We start from the raw sequence: 12,053 nt of genomic DNA, 5'->3' as shown, positions 1-12,053 counted from the left end.
TATAGCAACCTCATATTTGTATGCACTTGATAATTGGGCTCAAAGATACAAAGCCCAAAATTAAAAAGGTGAAATAGGCAAATTCATAATCGTAGTTGTATATTTTAACACATTTCTCTCTATAGTAGCTGTAATAGGCAAAAAAATCAGTCAGGATGAAGATTTGAATATAATTAATAAACCTGATCTATGAGCCTTACGAAGAACCATTACGTAGAATCTAATCATTTTAGAATACATATCATTTTCAAGCACACATGTAACACATAAAAACTCACCATAAACAGAGCCCTAACAGAAATATCAACAAATTTAAAAGACTAAGGTTATACAGAAAAAGCTCACTGACTACAATCAATTAATAAAAGATAACTAAAAAATATTCATATGTTTGGAAATTAAGAAACACATCTCTAAGATACCTATGAGTCAAAGGGGAAATCACAATGGGAACTAGAAAATATTTAGAAATAAATGATTAAAATACTACATATCAAAACTTGTGAGCTCTTGCTAATTAGCATTTAGAGAAAAATGTTTAACCTTAAATGGAAAGAATAAAAATAAAAGAATAAAAATTAACAAACTAAGCATCCATTTCAAAAAGTTAAAGGAAAAACCAAAATATATACAAGGAAAGTAAAAAAAATCTTTTCTTAAAGAGCAGAACTTAATGAAATAGAAAACAAACTTACTATGAAGACAAAAGTTGGTTCTTTGAAAGGAATCTCTACTGAAACTCAAGAAGAAAAAAAAGAGAGAAATCATAAAAATGAAATCAGAATGAAAAGGGGATATCACTACAGATGTTGCAGACATTAAAAGAATAAGGAAATATTATAAACAACTTTACATAAACAAATTTGAAACCTTAACAGAGACAAATTCCTACAAAAATATTACTTATTAAAACTAACTTAAGAAGAAATTGAAAAAATTGTCCTAGAACCATTAAAAAAACATTGAATCTATGGTTAAAAATAACACAAGAAAATAAACTTCCAGACGCAGGTGGCTTCATCACTGAGTTCTCTCCAACATTCAAGGGACGTACGGATGGCGGAGGTGGAAGATGATGTGCATTAGTGTGATCTCTGGACTAACCGCAGCAGCAGGGATTGTAGTTTGTCCCACCAACCCTCCTCTCATAAGTTTCCCTAGAAATTGTGACCAACCAGAATCCTGGAGAGGTTGTGGAGTGAATTTAACATAGAAAGGAATGTATCAGATGGACTGTAGAAAAACCACTGGTACCCTACCCAGATCCTCTTTACTGGCCAACACACCCACCCCTAGATAGAAGTGTCAGCTGATAACAACACACAGAGGTCCCTTCTCCAGAAAACTGCCACCTCACCTAGTTATACTTTTCCTCTCCTCCCCCCATCCTGCTTTCCTTCATTCTCCTTTTCCTGAGCACTTCTCCCAACATATCGTTTGAGCATGAATCCTTACTCCAGGTCCTGCTCCTCCAGAATAGGGTCTAAGATATCAACATTTAAGAGGATAAATAGAGAGTCATGGAGTAGGAGAAGATACTTTTAAAACATGTAACTGACAAGGAACCACTAACCAAAATTTATAAAGAACTCTGATAAATCAATAAGAAAAACTGAAGAACGGAAAAGACAGGCAGTTTACAAACCAGGCCATCTGATTAACCAATAAAAAAGCGCTTCTCAGTAGTAACTAAGGAAAGAAAATTAAAACCACAGAGATATCATTATACACCCATGAGAATAGTTTAAAAAATTTAAACTGACAATACCAAGTCATTTGCAAGGATATGAAACAACTGGAACTCCTATATACTGCTTGTAGGAAAGTAAGTTGGTACAACCACTTAGAAAACTGTTTGGCATTATCGAGCAAAGCAATTCCACTTCAGCATATATAACCTAAAGAAACTCATTCACATGCACAATAGAAAATGTTTAAGGATGTTCTTGGCTCTACTGTTCTTGGTATTCAGAAACTATAAGCAACACAAATATCTGTCACCTATAGGATGAATAACTATACTGTGACATATTCGTATCATGAAACACTGTTAGCTATAAAAATAAGTGCGGTCACCACATGGATTAAGCTCACAAACAAGTTGAGCAAATGAAGCAAACACAAAATGCACACAGTATGATTCTACACATACAAAGTTAAAAAAACTAGTAAAAATGAACTGCATTGCTTGGGGATGCAAATAGGTAACAAAACTACAAAGAAAAGCAAAGAAGTGATTATCACAAAAGTCAAAATAGTGGTTTCTTCTAGGGAGGCAGTTATGATTTGGAAAGGGGTGCTACTGAGTACTGGCAATGCTCTATTTCTTGAGGTAAGCGGTAGCCACACGTGTATTTTCCTGAGAATTGTTAAACTATACATTTATGGATTTTACCCACTTGCATTCTTGTTATATCTCATATTTTTAAAAGTTTAAAACAAAGACAATGAACTAAACATACCAATTATTTTTTTGATTCTTAGATAAGTTGAGGGAACTGAAAATCCTTCATTTTTAAATTAAAAACGTGCACCCCAAATCCCTAACAGGATACATGTCAAGTAAATTTTCCAATAATGCCTACTTCTTTTAGGACTATAGGTGGAGACAGAGTCCTTCGGGAACAGATACATACTTTCCCAAGAGTCACCAGAGGATTCCTCTTACCTACGAAAAGCAAGGTGAGTAGGCACCCAAAGTCCTGGAGTAGATACCTGGTTGCAGGTTGGCATTCCTGAGTAGCCTCAGCAGGCGGAATCCTGGAGAGGAGTAGAAGCAATTTGCCAAAAAGCCTTGGTTTAGGGTTAGGAAGAGAAGGGATTCAGCTTCCAAATGCTGGTTAATGGTTTGAAAATAGGGAAATCTACTGGGTGGTCTGGGGTGACCTTGACCAAGGCTGCTAGCAGGAAAGGCCCTATGTGCTCCCCAAAGAGGGGAGACTGGGGGAACCCAGCCTGATGACAAGCTCCATACATGGCCCAGAGTGCAGTGCTTTGGTAGAACAGCTAAGCATGTCAGCATAAACTGAGAAAGTTCTAACCTTGGAATCCAAGCATGGGATCAAGCTGGCAGGAATGTGGCCCAATAAAGGCATTGGGCAGCAGTGACCACACATCCTTAGACCGTGCAGGATAGCTCTTCAATTGTGATATGATACAGCTGTGTCAGAAATAACAATGTGGGTGGATTGCTCAGACTCTGCAGTTCTCTCCCCTCTGAAGAGTGGAGGTAAGACTGACTTCTTTGGAGTGTTTGAGCCCCAGGAGGGCTTGGAAGTAGGAGACATCAGAAATCTCACTAATAACGGCATTAAGGGAATTGGGAGATTATTTGGAAAAATAAAGAAATATACGACTGCTTAGAACCCAACTGCTGAAATGAGACACATAGGTTAAACATCCAAAATGAAACAGACAAAACCTTAAGCAAATGTCTCTGCTTATCTACCTTCATGTACCCAATATCATGTGTATGAGTAGGAAACTAATACATCACTAAGCTAACAGAAAGAGTAATGAGAGAAATAAGGAAGCACTTCAAACAAAGCCCATGATGGGTGACTTAAGAAAAGGTTCATTCATTAAGGCTAACTGGAAGAACAAAATGCTTCTTGTACTGTCTATTATTACTATGTGACTGAGATGCGTAAAAGGAACTTGTTTCTTTTACATCTTCCTTGAAAAGCATCTCAGTATGTGATGTCTTCTTGGTTACCCAGGGCACAGTCCTTCCCACCTCTGAAAGCTCTGGCTGGCTCCCAATCTACATCTTTATCAGAGCCCCACTGATTTGCCCCTTGCATGCAGTAATGCCTTCGGATTATCGCTCCAAAGATTCTGAGATACCTAAACCAGGGTCTATACGTATTTTTATCTCTGTTTCTACTTATTCCCACTCCTCTTGGCCCTGTCACTGATGCATGTTTGTTAAAGGAAACAAGGAAAGAAAGAAAGAGGCAGGGAGGGAGGAAAGAAGAGTATGACTACACTGCAACTGAAAAAAAACCAGAGAACCACCACCAGAAAGCAAACCCATAGAGAACGGGGGACTGTCTGACCATGTATTACTTAACAGCTACTTGTGCTATCATAAAAATACAATTCATCTGATAACCATGGAAACCAAAATGAAGGCACTGTGGTGAGGGTGGCTCTTTTCAGAAATCTAAAAACAGTAAGAGGCCTGAAACCAAAAAAAGAAACCCAAGCGCTACAGGCCAGAGGAAATCCTTTACTAAAAGCCCTGACAAAGCAGCGTTTTCTCCAGTCTCTACAATCTCAACAAGGGCTCTGGGACTGCTCACGAAGCAATTCAGGCCTCTCTGTGTGCTTTTGTCCCTTGGGGCCAGCTGCTATGAAGAAGGCTCACTGGGAGCTGGAACTTACTGTTATTTTAAATTGTACCGAGAACCAGCAGAGGAATATGTGCATGTGTGTGTGTGCGCGTGTTTCTTCTCCAGCTTCTAGCAGGTATACAAGCACACAGTAAGTGCTCCATAAATACTTGTTGAATAAATGAAGAATCAGTTAGAACTCATGGAAAGCACAGTGTCTGGTAAACAGTGTGTGTTCCTTCCACCACCCAGTGCCAACATTCTGTTGGGTCCTGAGAAAAATCAAAGTCCTGTCCTCAATTCTGGGTCCAGTTTCTCCATGTGCCTAAGGAGACAGCTGGATTAGATGGTTTCCTAGATATCTTCCAGCTCTGACAGTCAATCACTGTACTGTGCTTTTTCTGGTGGCAGCACATGCCTGGCACTTTTCTTTCCCCTCAGAGGGAATCTGATACTCATCTGCTCCAGTACATCAATGTTCCCATCCTGCCCGCCTCACCTGGTAGAAACAACAGGTTCACATGCCAATCGTAAATGAGAAGGCAAAGGGGACCTAGACAGAGAAAAGGGAAAGGGTTCCACTTGGCCCCTTTCATAGGAAAGCAAAACAGCACTCTTTTTAGGACTAAATAAATACAACGGAAGTGTGATTGTTCTAAACACCCCTCACGTGAACGTCTCTCTAGCTTACTAATTTAATACTTGTACTAACAGCACTAATTACTGAGCCTTTCTGTGCCGGACACTGTGCTAAGCCTTATTACACTTAATCCTCACAACAATCTCATGAGCTAATTACTGTTATTATCTTCTTTTAACGATAAGGGCTCTTTTCTATCTGGCTCGAGGACGCACAGTAAGTGGCAGAACTAGGATCCGAACCCAGGTGTAACAGACTCCGGAGTTCTGGCTCTTCAACCTGTTCTTCACTGTAGTCCTGGGAGCGAAGCAAGGCTGAGGTTATCAGCTTGACTTGAAAGATGGAGAAACCGAGTCTCGGGAGAGTCTTGAGATTTGCGCAAAATACAGAAGACACTTCAAAGGCGCCCGGTCTCAGACACCACTCCTGCGTCCCTAGGTGAGGGTTCTTCCCATCTCGAGCCTGCTTCTTCCTCTTCGACTTCACTAACACGCTCGCAAAACCTCAAGGCTGAAGGCAACCGCAGAGATATCCACCTTCCAGGCCCGGTCGTTTCACAGGAGGAGAAATCAAGGCACAGCTGTTCTCCGGCGCCGCTAAGCCTCCAGGCGCCAGCCGAGTGCGGGAGCGCGGGGCCCAGGGCGGCCTGAGGGCACCCCTCCCGGTCCCGCCGGGGCCAAGGGCTCAGCCTCGGGCAGGACCGAGCCGCGCCTCCTCGGCCGGGAGCCTGGCAAAGCGCCCCGGGTCCCCGGGAGGCAGCCCCCGGCCGCGCGCGCCCCTCCCCCGGGCCGCCTCCCGCTCCGGGGCCGGGGCATCTCGGGGACGCGGGCTGTCCCCCCTTACCTCGCCGGGAGCCGTCCGGGGCGGTAGATCGCAGCAGCGCCGGCCGCGGGCGCCGGGGCCGCAGCTAGGACTGCGGCGCACGGCCAGGGGCAGGCGCGCACGCCTGGCGCCCCGCCCGGGGGCGGTGTTTGCCCGCCGGGTGCAAGGAGGGCGCGGTCACGTGACGCGCGGGGCGGGGGACGCCGGGAGCGGGGGGCGCGCGGCCGGGCCGGGCTTCCGGACCACCGCTACGGAAAGGCGCCCGGAGGAGTCTCCGAATGGGCGGTCGGGAAGGGAGACGCGAGGGCGGCGGGTGAGTCTTCAGATGCTGCGAAGTCGAGCTTGCGGAAGGACAATTAAGGCTTGTGCTGCGTGGCCCCACGAGGGCAGAAATAGAATCAGTGGGTGGAAATTGTAGGGAGGCAGCTGGGGTCAATATAAAGATTCTTCCAGTCACCGGTTACCTATCAGTGTAACGGGCTGTTCCAAGAGGTAGTGAGCAGCTTTGTAGGTGTGTACATAGGGGCTGGGTTCATTCATTCAACAAACTGACCGCTGGCTATGGTCCAAACAACATGCTAGGAGTATATAGTAAACATTTTTATGTATAGCACAATACCTGCCACGTAGTGTTAAGTGTTGCTGCTGCTGCTATGGGCACAGAGGTGAACAAAGCTGATATGGTTTCTATTCTCCTTAATTTTTGAGTGGAGAAGGTAGACATTAATCATATATCACTTAAAGAAATATGTATTTTAATTTGTGGTAAATGCATTGAAGGAACCCAGATTTAAAACTAGGGGGCAAGGGAGGGTGGTCAGGCAAGACTTTTCAGAGAAAGGTAAGGAGTTATTAGCCAGATGGAAGAGAGGCAGGGAAAGCCTGTGTGAAAGCTCTTGGGTGGGGTGGGGCAGAGAAGTTTGCTTTTTGGGTAAATGGAAGATGTCCAGTTTGTCTGACGCTTATGTGTTGATAGAGAATAGTGTAAGTGAAATTAAAGGCAGGTAGGGACCAGATCATGCAACATTTAGGTCACAATAAGGATTTTCAAATTTTGTGTAAAAGGAAGCCATTGAAGGGGTGGAGGGTGTGAATGATGTTACCTTTTTTTTTTCTTTTTAAAGTATGATACTTCGATTTAAAAAAATTGGAAAAAAAAAGTGTGCCAGCTACTATGTGGAGAATAGACGAAAGAGTGGAAGCAAGGAGATTGGTTAAGATTTAGACTGGAGTAATGGTAGTGATAGTAGTGAAGATGGGGAGAGAGATTTGAGATACTTTTTTGAGGTAGTCAACCTGGCTTGATGTGGGAAATTAGGGGGATTCCCCAGTCTTCTAGCTTAACCTACTAACTGGGCCCATGAAAGTGCTACTTAGTGAACTATTGTAAGGGGAACATATTTGGGAGGGGGGTGGGAGATCAAAAACTCTGCGTTGGACTTGTTAAATTTTAAATGCCTGTGTGTCATCCAAAAGAAGAGATCAAAAGGCATTTATATACAGACCTCTGGATTTTAGAAGAGAATGTCAACTACAGAAATCTAACTTAAGAATGCTGTGAAAAAGAAATCATACCAGATTGAGGTTTGTAATAGCTTACCTCTGTGATCCCATTGACCTATCTCAGTCCTTAGTTCTACAGAATGTATTCTATAAAAATATATTCCATCTATTATTACCATATGATGAATTCAGTATTATTACAGATTCTGGGTGAAGCCTGAGTTACCATGCAGCTTCTCTTTTATAAATGGAAAAAAAACACACAAAAAGCACACACCTTAAGCCTAAGGCCAACAATTTATTTTAAGCAAACACAAAACTGTACACACAGTAGCTAGATACAAATAGTAGACCACTAACTTAGGTCAGATAAGAACAGGGGAGGTTCACACTGCAATGAGCGCCATGATTTATCTCATTATCTATGACTGGCAAAGCTATGTAACATGTTTAATCCTTTGAAGAGTGTCCCACTGTATGAAACTGGCAACCTAGATGACTGTCAAAAAGCAGTGAAAAGCCCAAGTTTCTGGATTTGTGCCAGCCAACATTATTGTTCTGGCATTTCTATAAAACAGCTAAGCCTTTCGAAGGAGTGCAATAGCCACTTTCTACAAGAGTATGCTGTCTGTCTTTCTCATTAGTGGTGCAAACATCTCTTGCCACATAGAAAATATGTTTTTAAATATAAGTACTTAAATATAAACCACAGTTGAGTCCCCTCTTCTTTCTGTCATCTTGCCTGTGCCTGCCTCTATCTTACAACTTGACGTCTATTGATTTCTCTCCTCCATTAGACTAGAGGGGACCTGTTCATCTTGGCATTCTGGCACATAGTTGGTATTCATTATGAGTAAGTACACATATAGCATCTCCTCAGCCATGTGAACTTTATTTACTTTGTTTTATAGAAAAGTGAGGCTCAGAGTCATTTTTCCAGGGTCAGTAGACATCTGTCCTTCCTTTTTGGCTGCCCAGTATCTGAACTCCCGTCCTACACTTGGGTATTCTCCATCTTATGAGCGCTTGTTGGGAATCAGAGCATGCCTTTCACTATAGAAGCTGAAATCCAAATTTTTTCCCTTACTTCTCCACGTGACCCTGACACTACAAATTAAATATTCCCTCAACTTTGAATTGGGAGCAAGAGACACAGCAAAGTTGTATCTTGAAGTCTCTTTGGTGACTATGGCAGATGCAGCGAGATGAAGTTCTTTGAGCGATACCGGCTGCCATGACAGTCCAGAGAACTATGGCCTTGGTAATACGTGGTGGCATCTAATCTTCAGCAGAGGTGTTGTCACTGCACCAGTTGTATGGTGTGACCAAGTGACAAGGGTGATGCTCCAGATGCCTAGTCTCCAAGCCTCCTGATGATGCTAAACGTCCTATAATCCTTTTAATGAATTAGTCTTATCCTTAAATCTGCCAAAACTGGATTTTGGTGTTTACAAGTAAAAAATCTGACTCATATAGTCACATAATTAATAGCAGAGCTGAGGACTTTTAACTAATTCTAGTGTTTCTTCCTAATATAAATCTGTACTCTCCAACAACCCACATTTTCTACATTACATATCGATGTCTCTAAATCACCCTTTGTTCACCAAATTTATCTTTTAATGTCAGCTGCATTAACGAATATTTCAAGCAATTGCATAGTGAGGCAGCTGCCAGTAGAACATTGTTTCAAATGTAGCAGTATCACTGTATGGTTGTTTGTGTAATATTAATTTTTTTTTTGTATTTTTGTCCTTTATAGGCATAAAATGGAAAGTGAAAATAATGTGACTGAGAAAAAGCTGAAAATAACCAGACATGCTTAAAACAGATCTTTAGCCTTTGCAGAATGCTTACTGGACTAAAGCCAGCTGTGTTTCTGAAGAAAACAATTACTCTGAAAATACTTCATCAGATAGTGTTTAAAAGACAAAGTGCATAAGTGATTGTGTAATGTTCTTACATCTCAGTAACAAGTGTTTTCAACTTTTACATATGTGATTTCTATGTTTCTGTGAACTTGCACAAAAGCAGGCAAATGGCACTACATAAGAATAGCTGTAATACTGAGCACGCACAAGTAGCGACTGTTCATGGTCTCCTGGGTGACATTTATAATAGAGTAGGGAAGAGACCTGGTGCTTTACTTCTAATTTATTATTGTAGACTTTAAAATTAAAGTCACTAAGGCTTTCTTGTGTAGTATAATTTGGAATTGCAGTATATATACTAGCCAGCAGATGTCAGGATGGGATCTCTTTCTTAAGACTAACCTATGAAAACACAGTAAAGAGGAGTTCTTGAAAGAGCTGAAGGTCTTCTTGTTCTTCGGTGCGCAACACACTTCAGTCACACTGGCCTTCTTTCTTCTTTAAACAAATATGCTTTAATACTTTTTCAATTCCTCCCTTCCCCCAATGTGGACAGTTTCTATTCATCCAAATCTTACTTTGTCCCTTCCTCAGGGAACCCTCCCTGCTTCTTCCCCAACCCAATAGGCCAGGGCTCCTTTATTCCATGTTCTCACAGCTGCCTTTACTTCACTCTCCTAGCAGTTTATATAACGGCATAATTATTGATAAATTTAGGTAATGTTCGACTCCCCTGCTATTTTGTAAGCCTCCTAAGGATTGGCACAATGACTGCATTTTTCTCTTCTGTATCCCTTACCTACCACAGTGCCTGGTCCTCTGTAGTCCCTAAATAAATAAATATCTGTGAATGTGAACACCTCCACCAAGTAGATTGGGAATATTTTTCGGAGGCCTGGACAACAGGTAGTGTCTGAAAGCCAACCTTTTTCCACCTTCAATTCGGTAGTCATTAGTTCAGCCCCTTCTTTGTAAAGATATTATGTGGGGCAGAAAAATGTGGGATGATACTTATATTCAAGAGAAAAAGACAACGACAGAAACTTTCCCCCCATGGTGGCAATCCCTGCTGTAGTGTATCCATGTTCAGATTCTTATACATTTCCAGCGAAGAAGTGCCCCTTCTGTGACCCAGCCCATCTTGGTCACAGTAGTTCTTAGTGAGTTCAAGAAGGAATCTTCCCTCTTAGCTTTCAAACCTTTATCCTAATCTGCCTTCTGGGACCATTACTTTCTTTGACACAACAACCCTTTTAATTTTTAAAACAGCTCTTCAACTCCTACTATAGGTCTTCTCAAGGCTAAATACCTCTAATTCTTTCAGTCATTTCTCTAGTAGCATGGTTTCCAGACACCTTCAATATTCCGCCAAACTCTACTCTGGCAAGGTGACTACTCTTGAGGCATCTGTCAGATTTGGAGACCTTAATGTAATTTTACTGATGCAACCTAAAATTGCTTTCATTTTTAATTTTGATCTTATTCCTAAACCAGTCCAGAATTTTAGAATTTGAAAAGACCTTAATTTAAGATGAATTCATTGACTGGTTACCCAAAGCAGATCCTGGGCCAGTTAAGTCACCTGGATGCTTTAAAAAATAAGAGCCCTGTGCTCCATCCACAGCAATTCTGATTCAAGTCTTTGTTTAAAAGCTTCTTGCAGCTTGTTTTGGAAAAGCCCTCTGCACACGATGCCTGACACTGCCAGTGTTCTTTTCCCTACTATACTTGAACCTCCCCTTTGGCAGGTATCTGTGTATGAAAATGCTCCCAACTGTCCCTAGTATGAATTCTTTGATTCCCAAGCACATGACATCTAGCACCTATTTACTCTTAAAATTTTGTGTGAAAAGAACATCAGTTATTCATAGACATGAAGACATATTTATCTTGAGTCCATTTTCTACCAACAAACAATATTAAAAATAATATATTTTACCATCTTATTTACACATGGAATTGGGAAGAAGGAAATAATTAATAGTCTGAGTCTATAGCATCTAGCAGTTTCTAGGCTCCCTCCAGTTCTTCCTCTGCTATTTTGTGTAAACTCAAGAAAGGTGAGATAATTTAGAGTGATATAAGTTCAATATGCTTAAGAAAACAAGACTGAACAAAATTAAGTGGCTTCTGTCAGATCAGGAATAAATAAGCACCTTGCAACTTAGGGAACAATAAAGTAAAAAATACAAATTCTTTTTATGGTGATGAACTTCTAAACAGTAGTAGAAGGCTTGCTAACAACAGGGAGGGTTAGGTTTAAAAGGAAAAAGTAGATGTTAAACTAAATGCCTTTCTCTTCAACTTCTTTAACAGCATCGTTTCACTAAGCTTAGGACAGTATTTTACTAAAAATGACTTTTTTTAGATTTAATAGGTTTAAGATTTTACTTACACTTTTATGTTCAGTAAAGAATCCTTGTGTTTTGTTTCCTATGATTGTGACCAATGAAAACAATGGTTATTACAAGAATTGGGTATGAAATTCTACAGCTGATGTAAAGATTCAATAGTAAGCTTATTAAATTTTACTCAAATGTACACTGAAAACATAGAAATCCTGAATTTTACTAATGATGTTAAGATGAGCAATTTATTTGACCATTTCCTGGCTTTAATTCTTATCTAGCACATTTCTAAAAAGTTTTTTTGCAATATCTTTATTAATTGCTTTCCTTCCATCAGCTCAAATAATCAGAGACAATGCAATGTGAATTTGGGGGAAAAAAAGCATCATGTAAGCTCCCATTGCCATATCCCATCCAGCAGTAGTCTTCATTATGTTTTTGCACAGCCCCATAAAAATTAGTCTTCAGTCTCTTGGTATCATGAACATATTTGCACTTAGCTACTTTCTTTCCTCCTAAATAAACATATAACTTG

The 12,053-nt window shown here is 40.8% G+C and overlaps 1 protein-coding gene across 6 annotated transcripts in view; it reads right to left on the bottom strand.

Annotated features, from left to right (window-relative positions):
• FBXO10 (F-box protein 10) overlaps positions 1 to 12,053 on the bottom strand; it is a 97,112-nt gene that overhangs the window by 78,031 nt on the left and 7,028 nt on the right. For 5 of the 6 annotated variants that reach the window (XR_009051159.1, XR_009051160.1, XR_009051161.1 and 2 more), the window contains exons 2-3: positions 11,566 to 11,603; positions 2,716 to 2,760 (exon numbers count right to left, since the gene is read on the bottom strand). Coding sequence is in view for 1 of the 6 variants with exons in the window: in XM_057720034.1 (XP_057576017.1) it covers positions 2,716 to 2,733 (18 nt within the window). In the remaining 5 variants the exon portion in view is untranslated. Of the gene's footprint in view, positions 1 to 2,668; positions 2,761 to 11,565; positions 11,604 to 12,053 lie in introns of those variants that run through there. The other variant, XM_057720035.1, reaches the window with a different exon arrangement.

Source organism: Hippopotamus amphibius, chromosome 2 (genome assembly GCF_030028045.1).
Source record: "Hippopotamus amphibius kiboko isolate mHipAmp2 chromosome 2, mHipAmp2.hap2, whole genome shotgun sequence".
Classification (NCBI taxonomy): domain Eukaryota; kingdom Metazoa; phylum Chordata; class Mammalia; order Artiodactyla; family Hippopotamidae; genus Hippopotamus; species Hippopotamus amphibius.
The sequence above is the reverse complement of the archived record's forward strand: the minus strand, read 5'-3'. Positions and strand labels throughout refer to the sequence as shown.